We start from the raw sequence: 16,723 nt of genomic DNA on the forward strand, positions 1-16,723 counted from the left end.
CTGATAAAAAGCCCCCCTGGCCGCAGCCATCAGATGGTCTTCTAAAGACAGCTGTGAGTCCAGGAGGACACCCAAGTTGCGAACCCTCTCTGAGGGGGCCAAGATCTCACCCCCTATAGTCAGTGATGGAACCAACTGACTATGACGGGACGCCGGAAACCACATATGCATATGTACTCATGCCATTTTATAATTATGGAATAAGGAGAGGCTCATGAAGCGTTGTATAATGGAATTAGATTCTAAAGCTTTCCCATAATGAAAGATGTCATTATGGTGAATATTAAATTGTATTACATATAACTGTATACCAAATATAATACAAATTAACTGTTTTTTTCTTCAAGAAGTCTAGTTGCCTTTTGACGGAAGTCTTGTTGCCTTTTGAAAAGCATCTTTATGGCAACCAAGACTGAGACTCTCCATAGACAGTGCTGTGAAAGGTTATTTTCAGTTGCTGAAGTCAAAGAGAGATTTGTTATTAATCTGAAAAGCTTAATGCATGATTAAATTCATAAAACGGAATTAAAGATTTACTTAAAAAGACAATTCTTGTTAAATACAAGATTTATATTAATTTTTCATTAATTGACTATAACAAGAGAAGTAATTTATATATATATATATTTTCAAGAAACAATTACTATTGAGATAAAGGCATCTTTAATATTGATTTTCATGCATTTAAAGTTCAGAATGTTTGAACACACACACACGCACAACTGATTCTTCCACTAAGAAATGGTAATCTTTGGAAAATGCAAAGTCTAAAAAGTTAGCAAATAAATATGTTGTTAATTGTACAACCGATAAACCCATAATGAGTGAGTTTTTCTACTTATACTATTTGATTATCATTCATAACCTTTTTAAGTCAGTCAAATTATTAAGTGATAGTTTTAGCTAAATCAACAGATTTAAATCAATAAATGCACAATATTTCAAAGACTGATTTGATTATAATGGCAAAAGCCAGAGAAGAAATTCAGCAAAAATATAAAAAGAAAACCCAAAGAATAAAAAAAAAAGATGGTTTAGATGTTAAACTGTAGTTTTGAAGCCTGAGAACAGCACAGGTTGAAATCTAGTAACTGGATTTCAACTAGAATAGCACAGGCTGAAATCTACTAACTTTTATGAACAATGTAGAACCCTTTAATCAATATAAGCATCTATTAGATTTCTACTGGTCATTACACTGCATTGGAATAAGGGCCTACACAATGCAAAACTCTCCCATTTCCCAGAATTAGCACAACCCAGGGACAGAAGAGAACACAAAGGAAATTATCTCATCCTTAAACAAGGTTGCTGATGGCAGCCATAAGAAGAGTAGATTGCTCAGATATGTCTATCTTTAAAATCAGCAAACCATCCAAAATTTTGTTCAATTTCAGACTATGAATTATCTCCACAATATAAACTGTAAAGAACTAAATTTCCCAGAATTCCCAGTGAATGGCCAAGGATTATTACTAATATACTCAAAAGATATGAAGCGGGTTTTTGTGAACAGTCCAGAGCAGGGGTCACCAGCCTTTCGGACCTCAGGGACCACTAAATTCATAATTTTAAATCCTGTGGACCACTAATATGATCTGTCTAATAACTGGCTGGGTGGGCCAGTTAACTTGATATCACTCATGTCGAAGGGCGCCTCGCCGGCCTCTACTCGCCCCTCCTCTCCCAGCTAATTTTCGCCTACCCACTGGGCTCCTTAGGGCCCCAACAGGAAGCAGTTGTTGGAACTAAGCAGCCACCACAAGAAAGAGTTGGCAAAACAGCTGGCTCAGTTCAAACTGGACCTTACCAAGAAGGAGGGTCATCAGAAGCACCTCACTGGAGACTAGGAGCATAGACTTTCCAAGCAGAGGGAAGACCTCCAGGAGTGCAAGGCCAGGTACCGGGGCCTGGAGGCTCAGCAGGCTGAGATGGTCAGCCAGTTCCAGGCCATGAGGCAGTCCCACTGGAACAAGGCCCTCCGGCTCTTTGCCACCAGCGGCACTTCCCTCCAGCCTTCACTCAAAGCCCCGCACCAGGAGGCTGAAGCAGATCCCAAGTCAGAATTTCTGCCCCTCTCAGACCCACACAAAAAGACCCTAAAGGGGGAGACTCTGCAGCAACACAAACGTTCATTGTACGTATCCGGCCCAGGGGCCATAGTTTGAGGATCCTTGATTTAGTGCAATATAAAAAATGCAAATAATTTTTCTGCGGACCACCAAAATTTTCTCACGGACCACCAGTGGTCCATGGACCACCAGTTGATGACCGCTGGTCCAGAGCATGTCATCTTTAGACAATATACATATGTAATTGCTGTGATCTTTTTGCTTCAGAGAACTTTTTAAAAAAGGAATGTTGGTGATGGCAGATCAAAAAGAATGCAACAGAGCCATTCACCATGTGTTTCTTCAGGTGAAAGCAGGAGATCTCTAGCAATAATACATTAGGGGCCTCTCTATACTCTTATACTTAGGAGTATAGGGGTGTCTCACCAATCTCTCATTTCATGCGGAAATGATTCAGATTCAGGAGGGAAAACAGGGGCAACGACAGCTGGAGGAATGAAAGGTCACTCACTTTTGTTGATTGCTTTAGTTCTCAAGAATGCTCTGAAGTAAGAAGCTAAAAGGGAATTTTGAGGACATCAAAAATTATGCTGCTGAATTATTCCTAAAACAGGGATTTTGAGATCTAGTAAGTAATTATTTCAGTGACCATGGGTCTGGGGCAGGCAGTGAAGGTTTTACAAGTTTCTGTAAAGACTGGAAGCAGAAATGGTTTTCTCCCTAATGCATCCAACATGTCATGAGCTTGTGCCTGCTCCTCCAAAAATAGACATTAAAGAAAGCAGTTGTTGCTCACAAGATTACTTCACAGACTAATGTTAAGCATAAAGATGAATTTTTGCACAAATCTCTCTTTATTCCAGGTAAATCTAGTAAAACATATTGTTTCATATATCATTTGATTCCTGCCACAGCAGAAGAAAGCTATATAAATCAGGAAACTTCCATTCTTTTACTAGCTTAGCACTGTATCTGAATTGGATTCCCATTTTATTTGTGTCTGAATAAGCCATAACACAAGCTAGAAGATAGGTTCTATTGTGAATGTGCTTTTTAAGAAAGGAATATGCTATGAATTCAATTCTGAATGTAGTGCTATATAAACTGTGGATGGATGCTCTCCAGTTTGCCTAACTGTCCTGGGAGCTGGAGCCTAGTACAGGCAAAATGCACCATGCTTACTCTTTCCAGCTAAACCAGATTTGAAAAACAAGAAAAAAAATCAAGTTTATGGTGATGTTAAATGAAACAGACAGGGATACTGGTTTTCCAGATCCCACCATATATGGTACATAATAAAAAATGATATGTTGTATGAGTATGTATGCATATCTATCTACTATCCACCCATCCATCCACCCAACCATCCATCCATCCACCTACCCACCTATCCATCTGGTTTGCAAAATAATACTTTTATCTTCATTAATATTATATCATTTTAAAGATGATTTAAAGGGATAGCATGTAATTAAATTGCAGAAATGCTAAAAAAATTACAAAGGGGTACATAAAATTCTACCATGTACTTTCTCAAAGATTTATTTTAAATACTTTCCCTGCCATAGTTCTATTACTATTATAAAAATTCAATTTTGTATAAGCTGATGTATGAAAAATGTACACAATATTATTAAAATGTGTGTGCTGCTTTTTTTGTCCAAAGCAGATCACAGAATATTTATCTTGTTTGGTTACATCTTTCCTTCCAGTGTAGCATCTCAGTAAAGAGTGATTTGGGACCTTGGGAGATGCATCAGTCAATAAGAATGGCACGTAGTAAGTTTCTGTTTAGAAAAAAGTCTGTTTTGAAAATGTTTATGTGTATACACACACACAAAATACACACATATGGGAAAAACTGAATCAAAAAGTAGATCATTTATTTTGTCCATGAGAAACTCTGAAAAAATTAGTAATGGATATAAGGGTGATATAAGGGTGATATGAGCTTCTAAATATAGGTCAAACTACTATTTAGTTGTAATGGGTTGATCTCAGGAAAAATATACATTGTTTCCCCTAAAATAAGACATGCCCTGATAATAAGCCCAATCAGGCTTTTGAGCGCATGCACTAAAATACCACCCCCCCCCGTTCTGCCCCAGCTATGGACCTCAAAGAACGCAGCACACACAAAGTCTGTACAAACCTTAGTTTACTAAATTAAACATGTTTTTTTTCAAATAAAGGCTGTTAATTAACTTTCTTAACAGCCTATAAGAATTCAAAGAATAAATAATCTTAATCTTACTATTGTTGGCAGAAAGCCCAGAAGCAATTTGCAGAGAACTAAGATCAAGGCATGAAGAAGAGTGAACGAAGTTGTTCCCTGCAAATTGCTTCAGTCGGCGTTCCTCCTTAAATAGGCTAAGGGAGTGGCTAATTAGCCCCAAGCTTTACTCTCGAGGAGTCTTCCTCCTGAGGAGCCACTCCTACCTTTTGCAGCTCTGCGTGCCCGTGCATCGAGAAGAGGCTCCTCCTCTTTGTCCTATTCACTTAAGGGAGCTTCTGGAGGTTCTGAAGGCCCTGGCTGAATCCCCGCCTCTGGCACCACATCTTCTCCAGCCTCATTGTCCGATTCGAGTGCCAGCTGCACAGGCTGCTGGCGCAGCACCACACCAGCCTCCTCGCTGTCCAAATCAGCCACCAGCTGCACAGGCAGCATATGGGCCACAACACCCCCTGAAAATAAGCCCTCCCCAAAAATATTTAAATGCATGCACATGCGCAATAAATATTTAAACATTTTAAATGGCCGGTCCCCACCATTTCCTCTGGTTTCCTTCACACACCCCAAAATAATAAGACCTCCCCAAAAATAAGGCCAAGCACTTATTTCAGGGTTCAAAAAAATATAAGACAGGGTCTTATTTTCGGGAAAACATGGTACAAGGAAGAAAATCAAAGAAATAGAAAGAACGGAGTGAAGTAGAAAGATTGCAGGAAGACAAGCATAAGGTCTATATAAAAAGGTATTAGAAAATACCTTTCTTGAAAAATGAATGGAAAGTAGATACATGGAAAGGAGACACAGAAGTTATTTGGAAACAGAATGAAAAGAATTATATTACAAAGTATTAAATGACTGTAGAATTATGCTAAGGAAATCATGAAAATGGATACATGATGCAGTAGTTAAGCTGAAAGAGTTACAGGAGAGGAAAAATGCATTTAATATAGTAAATGTTGCAAAAATGATAAATGTTATATAATGTTTATATAGAAAAAACAGTTGCAAGAAGTCAAAGAAGAAAGTAATGGTAACTATTAAAATATGCAGAAAAAAATGCAGAACTATTCAGATGTAAATACAGATTGTTTTGGAAGTAGATTAAGAAGGTTAGCATCGACCAGAGTGAATGGAATTAAAAAGGAAAGTGATAAGACTTGATATGCAACTGAAGCCAAAGCAACTGAAGGAGTATCTTCAATTTTTGTATGACAATCATAGTTATTTGTCGTTCATGCATGTCCATTTCCAGAAATGGAAATTAAACAAATTGTAAAAAAGCTATTGACTAAGAATAAAATATTAAAAAAGAAGACATAAATGCTATAGCAATATTTTAAAAATGGTAATGCTGAAGGAACAGACAGTAATCACATTCAGATAATGTCAGCGTCATCAGATAATCGCCCAGCCGCCCTGTTTAGGGTGACCCGCTCCCTCCTCCATCTGGAAGTGTGGGATGATCCCTTGCAGGGTCGAGCTGAGGATTTTGTGCAGTATCTGTATGACAAGATCACTCAGATTCGGGAAGGCCTGGCCTCTGACTGGGTAAGTCCGGACGGGATGACTGAGGCAGGTCTTGAGAGTGTTATCTGGGAGTGGCTCCCGAGGACGTGGACAGGATCCTGGGACGGCTGAACACGACCAAATGCTTATTGGACCCGTGTCCCTCCTGGTTGGTACTGGCTTCCTGGGAGGTTACACGAGGCTGGCTCCAGAGGATTGTTAATGCTTCTTTGAGTGAGGGGGTCCTGCCGGCCACTTTGAAAGAAGCGGTGGTGAGGCCCCTCCTCAAGAAGCCCTCTCTGGATCCAGCTGTATCGTCCAGTCTCCAACCTTCGCTTTGTTGCGAAGGTTGTTGAGAGTGTGGTGGCGCGGCAGCTTCCCCAGTACCTGGATGAAGCTGTCTATCTAGACCCGCTCCAGTCCGGGTTCCGGCCTGGGCACAGCACGGAAACGGCATTGGTCGCGTTGGTGGATGATCTCTGGAGGGCTCGGGATAGGGGTTGTTCCTCTATCCTGGTACTGTTAGATCTCTCAGTGGCTTTTGATACCATCGACCATGGTATCATGTTGCGCCGGTTGAAGGGGCTGGGGGTGGGGGGCACCATTCTGCGGTGGTTCTCCTCCTACCTCTCTGACCGGTCGCAATCTGTGTTGACAGGGGGGCAGCGGTCGACCCCGAGGCGCCTTGCATGTGGGGTGCCACAAGGGTTGGTCCTCTCACCCCTTCTGTTCAACATTTATGTAAAGCCCCTGGGTGAGATCATCCGTGGCTTTGGGGTGGAGTTCCATCAGTACGCTGACGATACTCAGCTGTACATCTCCACCCCAGGCCACCTAACGATGCCTTGGAAGTGATGTCCCAGTGCCTGGAGGCCGTGCGGGCCTGGATGGGGAGAAACAGGCTCTGACTCAACCCTTCCAAGACTGACTGGCTGTGGCTTCTGGTGTCCCGATATAGCCAGCTGGTGCCATCACTGGTTATTGGGGGCGAATCACTGGCCCCCACGGAGAGGGCTCGCAACTTAGGCATCCTCCTGGATGCACAGCTATCTTTAGAAGAGCACATGATGGCCGTGGCCAGGGGGGCTTTTTATCAGGTTCGCCTGATACGCCAGTTGCGCCCCTTTCTGGATTGGGACTCCCTACGCACGGTCACTCAAGCACTCGTCACTTCCCGCCTGGACTACTGCAATGCTCTCTACATGGGGCTCCCCTTGGGGTGCACCTGGAGGCTACAGTTAGTCCAGAATGCGGCCGCGCGGGGGATTATGGGAACGATGGGGCGCTCACATATGACACCTCTCCTGCGCAAGCTGCACTGGCTTCCTGTGGTCTTCCGGGTGCGCTTCAAGGTGTTGGTGACCATCTTTAAAGCGCTTCATGGCTTAGGGACGGGGTATCTGCGAGACTGCCTTCTGCCGCCAATAGCTTCCCACCGACTGGTTCGCTCACACAGAGAGGGCCTCCTCAGGGTGCCGTTGGCCAGACAGTGCCGGCTGGCGACCCCCAGGGGGAGAGCCTTCTCTGTGGCAGCACCTGCCCTCTGGAATGACCTACCCCCTGAGATACGCACGATATCAGACCTCCGGACTTTTCGTCAGGCCCTGAAAACACACCTATTCCATCTAGCCGGGCTGGCTTGATCCCATCCTCTCAGTTTTAATTGAATTTGGTTTTAATTGGGTTGTTTTTAAATCTTGGGCTGAAATTATTTAATTGTTTTTTAAATTGTTTTTAAATTTTATATGCAATGTTTTATCTTGGCTGTACACCGCCCTGAGTCCCGCAGGAGAAGGGCGGTATAGAAATTAAAAAAACAAAACAAAAAAAAACATAAATATTAAAATATGCATGTAGTTTGCTTATGAAATGCCTTGCACAACTTATCTAACTAGTTGAATCTGCAATGCAACGAATGTTGTTACTGTTCTATTATTCAAAAGAAATGTTAGCAACAATGCATACAGAAAGAGAAAAGGAATAAGTGTGGCTAGAAAAGTGTTTGGCAGAATTACAATTAACAGAGTACAAAAAATAAGAATGAGCAAAATATTGGGCAATGGAGACTGCAGATTTTTGCTCTCCTGCAGCAGTGAGAAATGTAAAATGTGGGAAAGTTTAATTGTATGTTTTTTTATTGAAAGAATATTATGGAATTATGAAAAGTTTGTAGAAATATTAAATTGAAGATTGGATTCTGAAAGCAAAAAGGAGGTTTTTGATGGAAATAAATTTATGAACATAAATGTAATATTTAATGAACAAAGATGCTATCAACTTGTGAAGCCTTCCCAACCTGCTCACAAGTTGCCATAAGCAGGGGGATGGGGAATCAAGCCTCGCAGCTGTTATCAAGGAGTTTGCACCTCAGTCAAAACAAAGCACATTCCAGCCGGCAAATGTCAAGGCCATCTCCATGGAGATCCACAGTGCCCAGAGGGAGTGACTTCTAAAACCCGTGAAATTGCTTCATTGGGAAACATGACTGATGATACACCTTGGGGAGAGTGGGAAACACGGTGAGAGCCAAGGCACAAATTAAGTGAGGTCAGAGTTGGTTTCACTTGCATTGTGCCAACATGATGCTCCTAATAAATAAATGGATTTCTTTTCTTTTGAACTTCGGCTTGAGATTCATGTTTTAATTAGGACATTGGTAGGAACCCTGACATATGTTTTTTTCAAAGGGTAACTAGACCTTCTTGGTTATTGTGTTTTGGGTTTTTTTGTTTCAAAAGGTTTCACGTCTCATCCAAGAAGCTTTTTCAGTTCAACCTAACAGGTGGAGAATGGAATGATTTATGTTCTTTGCAGTTATCTGATTGTTAGCACTCTGAGGGTCATTGAGGCCACTTGAGGATTCATCTGTATCCTAGAGTCACTTGAATCAGAGTGCAAATGGGTCTGGAACCTTCTGGGGACTGCTGAAAGGATGCATTATAAATAGGAGATTGGTGGCATCATGTCCCTCCTCCTCTGTTGAGGGAGGGCTGTTCAATTTTAATATAGATGGCCTCTTTGACTCCTCTTTCAAATCAGTAGTCCTCTCTGTCCAGAATGTAAAATTTGCTGTCTTCAAATGAGTGGCCTTTGTCTTTCAGATGCAGATGGACTGCTGAATCCTGTCCTGATGAGTTTGTTCTCCTGTCTTACGCCATGTGTTTGTGAAGTGTTTGTGAAGTTTCCCACTTTTGTTTGGTAAAAATAAATGGTTAAAATCATTGCACTGATGATGTTACCTAGTTGGGTAATGAAATGTCTGCAAGCAAACAACCAGACTTACAGAGCACCAAAGACTTCATTTCAATCTATCACCTCTTCCCATCAAAAATAGGAATGGGAGCAGATGGAATTACATATAAAGAGACCAGGGAAAGCAAAAGCAAATGCAATTCCAGTACTGGATATAGCTTTGGGCAGGAGAGATAGATTAAAAAGATTCTGCTTTCTAGAGTGCACCTAAATTGCAAAGAGTGGGTCTTGTGAAATGGATATAGCTCTTAGAGCAGCCAGCAAGCATGTTATTTGGGGCATTTTTAAGTCAATTATTTCATCTAAAGAAACAATATATTTCTATTAGAAATTCCAATGTATTTCTTTATATGTACTTTAAGAAATCATGTTTCAGTATTATTATCAAACTGCCTACACACACACACACACACACACACAGAGTGCATACTGTGTGCAGTCAGAAGTTTTCTCTGGTCTATTGAGATATATGAAATGAGATGACATTCGCCTAAATTATATTCTAATGGTTTTTTAAAAAATCAAACATGTACCTATCTATCGAGTTGAACAGGAATAAAATGGGTTGACAAAACAGACCAAATTTGCTATTTAATGCTATTGCCATTTAGTACTATTATGCAATATGAATTTGTTATTTGGTACTATTTTATGCTATTTGCCATTTAATGTTATTGTTTATTAATTACTCTTAATTAACTGAACATTATGTCTAGAGTACTGGCATTTGTGATCTGTAGTCTAATCTAAGATAGAATTATTTTTGTCATTAAAATAAACGAGATAATAAATAAGGAATTATGTCTACAAAAGTTGCAGCTGAAATTCTGATATAATACAACAGCTTTTCCCAACCCAATAATCTCCAAATATATGGAGATATACATTTTTGGAAACCATAGAGAATATGACCAATGGCTGTAAATGGTTAGGAGTTGTAGTTCCAATACATGTGTGTATCCTTGGGCTGGGGAAGGTTGTTGTACATAATTTGATTTAACAGACCCTGATATGATAAATGGGATGTTAATAGGTGAAAACAACAATCTTCTTATAAAAAGAATCAAGGAATAATTTAAACCAAGGTCAGGATCAGATAATTAATCTCTGGAAACTATTTCAGTTTTAAATAGAGTTTTAACAGTAGAGTGAACTTTCATGTTAGAAACAGTTCTATCTCACATGCTCTAATAGGTTATTTTTCTTCATTCATATTCTTTGGAAATACTTTTGAAAAGCTATTAATGCGGATTCATGAGATGTTTTTTGGTTAGATTCTATTATGTATATCATTATTCAAACTGCATCTGTACATCATATTTATTGTATTTCATTATATTTTAAATCTGGCAAATAAATTATACTAAATAAACTATACTATCCCTTGAACTATCAATTTAAATTTGGTTCCACCTTTTATTTTATTTCAGATTTGATTTGGTGGATTTTGGAGTACAAGTCAAACCAAAATAAAATCATGCAGCCTGAAATTATCATAACCAAGGAGGACTTTTAATATCTTTTTTTACCTGAAGCAAATGTAATAAAAATATAGATTTTAACATACAAACCATAAATTAATTCACATTTTTTGTCTAGGTCCAATTAAGAACTATTAAACTGATCATTTTGGTAGGCCTACCAGTTCATGCCACTTTAAGTTATCCAAAGATGTTTTGTTATGCTTGCAGCAGCCCAACCTTTTCCTTATTCTACAAATAATGAAGGATTAAAAGATATAGTTTAGAAAGCTAACTTGGTATATTGGTTAGGGAATCAGGCTGGAAACTGTGTATGAATTATACTCCCTTCTTAAGAATGAAGCCAACTGAGTGCACTTGGGCCAGGCTGTCTCTCTCAGCCTTAGGAAACATTGCAAATCCCTTCTGAAAAACTCTGCCAAGAAAATGGCAGGAACTTGTCCAAGCAGTTGCCAGGAGTCAACACTGTCTTGATGGCACACATACACAAACCCCAAGATATATTCCAGTGTCATCATAAACCTTCACACACTGATGGTAGGAAAGAAGCTTGTCTCATATGCATTACTTGAAGAAGTCAGCGCTGTATAGTGTTTCTTAGAAATCAGATTTCTAAAAGTGAGATCTTGATGTATTCCTCATAGAATATTTAAATTTTTTTAAAAATACTTTAATAATAGATAAGATTATATATTTTCATGAGAAATAACAGGATATTTCTATTTTTATCACATTTCATACAAGGCTAAGAGATTAAATTTCCAAAAAAGTAGACATAATTATGTTAGGCAATATAGTTACAACTGGAACAAAAATTCCAGTATCATCTCCGAATTTAATTCAGACCAGCAGCTTAAATAATGAGAACTTCTAAGTATGTAATGCTTTATGTGTTAATATTCATTGACAGTTGGATAAAATTCTTCTGACAAATTCTATTCAAACTGAAAACAATCTCAGTCAATGAAGTCCACAATTAAATTACATGCCCTTCTCTCTTTCAAAATTCATGTCCATCGATTTCATTTGATGGTGCCTTCGGGTTCTATCATTTCCATTGATTTTTATAATTCTGTAACATTCATAAGCTTTCTGATTTTTTATTTTTTGTGTGTGAAACCAAAAGAGATACACGCTGCGACTGAATCATGTGAAGCTTTATCCTCTATTTTTACTAGTTTTTCACTATCTTAAATCTATTTTCACTGGATTTTAATCAACTAAAATTCTCCATGTATTAATTTTTCTTTAATGTAAATGTTCCTATGATCCTGATTACTTTAAGTCTAGAAACATTCACCTGCCATTTATATATTTAAAACCCAGTTTTACACACACACACACACACACACACACACACACACACACACACACACACACACAAACATGATTCAAAGTAGCTAACTATGCAGTTCAGTACAAAAAATATAATTACAACCTTATCACTATTTAAAACATTTAATAAGAACCCCATCTTTAAACTTCAAATTAGAACCTTATTTTTCAATAGATCAGTTCAAATGGCAAACACCAATTTGGGTAAAAGATAATAGAGATAGGATCAGTGGTGGTTTGCCACTGGTTTGGACCAGTTCACAAGAACCGGTAGTAAAACTGGTGGGAGGCCCCACCCAACAACCCGGATGTTGTCATCGGCGATCTGCGCATGCACAGGAGCTTCTGCGCATGCACAGAAGCAAGGTGCGGGCCCGAGCGAAGCAAGGGCGCACGTGTGATCCTGTTGCGAACTGGTAGTAAAGGTAAGTAGAACCCATCCCTGGATAGGATGCTCTGAGATTGCTCCCTATGGTTTCCCCATTGACTTTTCTTGTAAAAAGTTGGCAGGGAGTGTTAGAAATGACAATCACATAACCATGGCTGCCTGTAGTGGTGCAGCAGCATTAAAACAGCACAACGTTACCAAATTTCAATCCTGTCATGGGTTGCAGATTTTGGACCCATTCTTTAAGTTAGCTTATTTGAAGTGCATTGATTCCAAAATTGTTGGTCTGTGATGCACCATTTCACCCATTTGAAAGTTACAAAAAAAATCAAATGGACATGCAAATTTTAGTAGTATATATAGTGGTGTACCTGGAATGCTCTGTCTTCTTATAGCTAGTGCTCCATCAGGTGGCTTTGATTGGTTTGAAGATTTAGTATATGGACTGTCATCTGAAACAAAGAAAACACTGACATTGGGCATATTTTTCAGCTAAAGTCCTCAGTGTATTATATTGTTGCTCCATAGGACAAGAAAGAAAAAAAATGTTGAATGTTAACAGAAGACTTAATTTTAATCTGATTTTCAAGCAGCTTTTAACATACTATAAAATATTTACACAGAAGGCCTATTAGTTACTATTTGCATATTTACGTGCTTTAAGAAAAATGGGTGAGAATCTCAGAGAATAAGATAATTTCGGATTTTATAACAAGATGCTACAAATAACAATAATAGGAATATATTTATTTTAAAAATTACAAAACCCTTGGAAATGTAACTTTTCCCTTTACTGCTTGGAATTCTTTTGAAAATCACTTCAAAGTAGCAAAACCATTATGGAAATTATCTTAATTATTATAGAGCCTGTATCAATTTATCACTTTTCCTCCCCATTCTTATGGAAGAGGTTTCTCCTCTTACAAGGAACCAAAATGATTAGATATCTGCAACTGGGCCCTCGGCCAAGAGATGCCAAGACCTCAAAGCAATCTCCATACAAAATTACACAAGAATAGGAGAATACATAAAGTCATGAATAAATAATTTATTACTACTACTGCAAAAGGGCATTCTTTAGTTAAGATGGGAAAGTGCCCTCCACCTGCAGAGGCTAGCTCCTTAAGGTCATCCTAGAATGAGCCTTCTTACTAAATGAACATATCAGTAAGTCATATAGTAGGAAGGATCTGCATTTGATTACCCATTATCATAGCAATGGGAATGAGCAATGAGTATTTTTCACATCCCAGAAAAATACCATGCCTGGGTTCTGTTATCTGTCTTTTTGAGCAACTGGCACAAGTTCATTGGTCTGAAACAGTGACGTTGCCTTTGTAGTGAATTATGTACAATTGATCACATGATGCACCTAGAGATTTGCCTCAAGTGAGTCTTTCCCTACTGCAGTGCAATTGTTAAGGGCAGAAACAGGAGTCTAGGCAGTTTAAATGAACACAGGTTTATTGTATGCTAATTCTCTTCAAGCAGATTCTTGTAGAGCAGAGGTGTCAAACTCAAGGCCCAGGGCCCAGAACTGGCCCGGAGGGTATTTAGATCTGGCCCATGGGGCCACCCTGGAAACAGTGAAGGACTGGCCCACGGTACTTCTGCCAGTGAAACAGGCTCCCGAGCTCCATTTCGCTGGCAGAGGGTTGCAGGAGGACATGGCAGCCGAAAACAGAGCTTGGGAGCCCATTTTCACTGGCAGAGCACTCGGGTCACCACAGGCGCCCCCGCCAGTTGAACTGGCCACACCTATCCTGGCCACGCCCATCTCAGCCCCCAGAGGACAAACACAACCCTGATGCAACCTTCAATAAAATCGAGTTTGACACCTCTGTTGTAGAAGGTATTAGCATACAATAAAGCTATATTCTCACTACTAATGCAAGTTGGTCAAAACAAATTGGTGGCAGATAAGAGTCAACAGAATCCAAAGTGGGCTGGAATTAGACCTCTTGTGGGAGTGAAAGGACTCAAACCGATGGCACATTTGACCCTTCCTTTGGTCGGGTGATCTCCTATAGCAACACACACCTAAAGTGTAATGTTTTATTAGTGATACTACATCAATATATATCGTACAACCCATAAACTTTAAAATTCCTCTATACCAATGGGATCAAACATTCTGATAAGTCATATAGTGGGTTGTTAAGTTTGGCTTAGTCACCCATGTCTGATATATGGTATAGATCTCACTTAGCAACCACAGTTGGGACTGGCAACTCCATTGCTAAGCCCTGTGATTGTTAAGTGAAAAATCATGAGACTACAATGGACATACAACATCACTTCTCATACAGTTATTAATCAAGTCATCATGGTCATTGAGACATTACAGGGTCACAACTTGTTATTTTGCTTCTGTGCTCTGCCTTGTTGGAAAGACAATGCTTGTTGGAAGCCAATTGTGAAGCACAGGAATAGTAATCACATTACCATCAGATTCTATGCTAGTAGTAAATGGAAGAATTGGTTGCAAAGATTTTTTTAAATTAACTTTATCATAATTTTGAACGATCTTTAAATAATATGTTGTGTGTGTGTGTGTGTGTGTGTGTGTGTGTGTGAATCTTGACATATTCTTATCAAAGCAGATGGGTAATGGAATTCCATTGGTGAAATTAGTAGTAGAGCAATTGTCACTTAATAAACTCTGTTAATTTATATATGTCTTTAGTCCTAGCAAATATACAACACTCATTTTCTTCTCTTTCTCTACTCTTTTCATTGTCTTGAATTCTCAGCAGGGGTGGAGCAGAACCGGTTCAGTGACATCATATCATCACTGCTACCGGCTCGGTGGAACCGGGCTGAACCGGGAGGAACCCACCACTGATTTTCATGCTAGTCTAATTGTGTCCTGGGGAAATTATGATATCTAGTGCACGTTCTTCAGACAAACCTTCCTTGTTTTGGTCATATCACTGACTACTGCAAGAAAGGCAAGCATAAATAGCACAAAATATGCCACTCTTTGCAATGTTTTCTATTTTTTCAAGGACTGAGAGTTTTCATTGCATTGATGTAGCTGTCAGTATTAGAAACTGAAAATAAACTAAGAAATGAAAGCATTTTATTGAGACCACCACACGTAAGCACAGACATTATTTTGCAAATGTTTGCATCTTTGTCTAGTGGAAATAAAATGACTGTGGAAATACATTAATTGAGCTGCATGTTTTTCAAAAACTTCCAACTGCTGGTGGCCCTGCAATATTATATTTAGCTACATCATCACCATGCTACCTTCATGCATATTTAACAATATAGACTGAGTGTCTTCCATAATTCTGCATTATTTCCTGAAAGCTTTCAGTAGTCTGAAGCTTTCAGATGCAGTGTTTCTGCATTTGTGCTTATTGTGTGCATTTTTTACATCAGTTTTTAAACTTTAATTGTAGCAACCAGTCCTAGTATTGTACTGTTCCATCTTACTCAAAGAAATAGATTAATAAAAATAAAACACAAAAAGATTTATACAATCTGAAACAAAGGTATGACTAATAAAAGTAGTTTCTGTTGAAGACCAAGTACAGATAATCCTTGACTTACAACAGTTTGTTTAACAATGGTTCAAAGTTACAATGTCACTGAAAAAAGTGACTTATGACCGTTTTTCTCACATCCATTGCAGCCTTCTCATAGTCACTTGATCAAAATTCAGATGCTTGACTCATATTTATGATGGTTGCAATGTCCCGGGGCCATGCGATCAACTTTTGAGAACTGAAATGGGGAAGCAGATTCATTTAACAACTGCAGTGATTCATTTAACCATTGTGTCCAGAAAAGCTGTAAAATGGGGCAAAACTCACTTAACAATTCTTTCACTTAGCAACAGAAATTTTGGGCTTGATTGTGGTTGTAAGTCGAGGACTACCTGTATACAATAGCTATTGTTTTAAAACCTGGCTCTCATTCCTAAGATACAGTAGTTAGGTCTGTGTAACAATGATTCTGTGCTTAATTGTTTCTTTCAAAAATATTGCCCAACTCTTTACATTTCATTTAGCAGCTTCATATAGACCTTTAATTATTGATAAAGCAATAAGATTGAACGTTGCACATACACTCACACACACAATATACTGTAGAGAGATTGTTAAATGGTGTTTATTCAATATAAAGTTTTTATAATTAGTATTTCTACTTGATAAACCATGCAAGAGCTGTAAGATAAGGATACATATTTGTTGTCTAAACTCTAAGCCTGATTATATTATGATTTGAGAAAAAGTGAACTTCGTGTGCCTTTTTTGCCTGGCATTAATTTTAAAATATCATAGCCAAAAAATGTTTGCCTACCAATTGATTTGTGCAATAGTCTTGTGATTATGATATGGGTACATAAATTTACAGAGGTAACTATCAAACAATGATTGATAACCCTAATCCATTTGGTGGGAAAGAGACCGTGAGACAGATGAAATAAGTGGACATAATCAAT

At 38.8% G+C, this 16,723-nt stretch overlaps 1 protein-coding gene across 4 annotated transcripts in view; it reads right to left on the minus strand.

Moving 5' to 3' along the window:
• GRIP1 (glutamate receptor interacting protein 1) overlaps window positions 1-16,723 on the minus strand; it is a 416,635-nt gene that overhangs the window by 136,858 nt on the left and 263,054 nt on the right. For all 4 annotated transcript variants that reach the window (XM_070947983.1, XM_070947985.1, XM_070947984.1 and 1 more), the window contains exon 2: window positions 12,639-12,719. In XM_070947983.1, coding sequence (XP_070804084.1) covers window positions 12,639-12,719 — 81 coding nt within the window. The remainder of the gene's footprint in view (window positions 1-12,638; window positions 12,720-16,723) is intronic.

The sequence above is a fragment of the Pituophis catenifer genome, unplaced genomic scaffold (genome assembly GCF_029215685.1).
Source record: "Pituophis catenifer annectens isolate HBS135680 unplaced genomic scaffold, rPitCat1.0.hap2 SCAF_7, whole genome shotgun sequence".
Lineage (NCBI taxonomy): Eukaryota > Metazoa > Chordata > Lepidosauria > Squamata > Colubridae > Pituophis > Pituophis catenifer.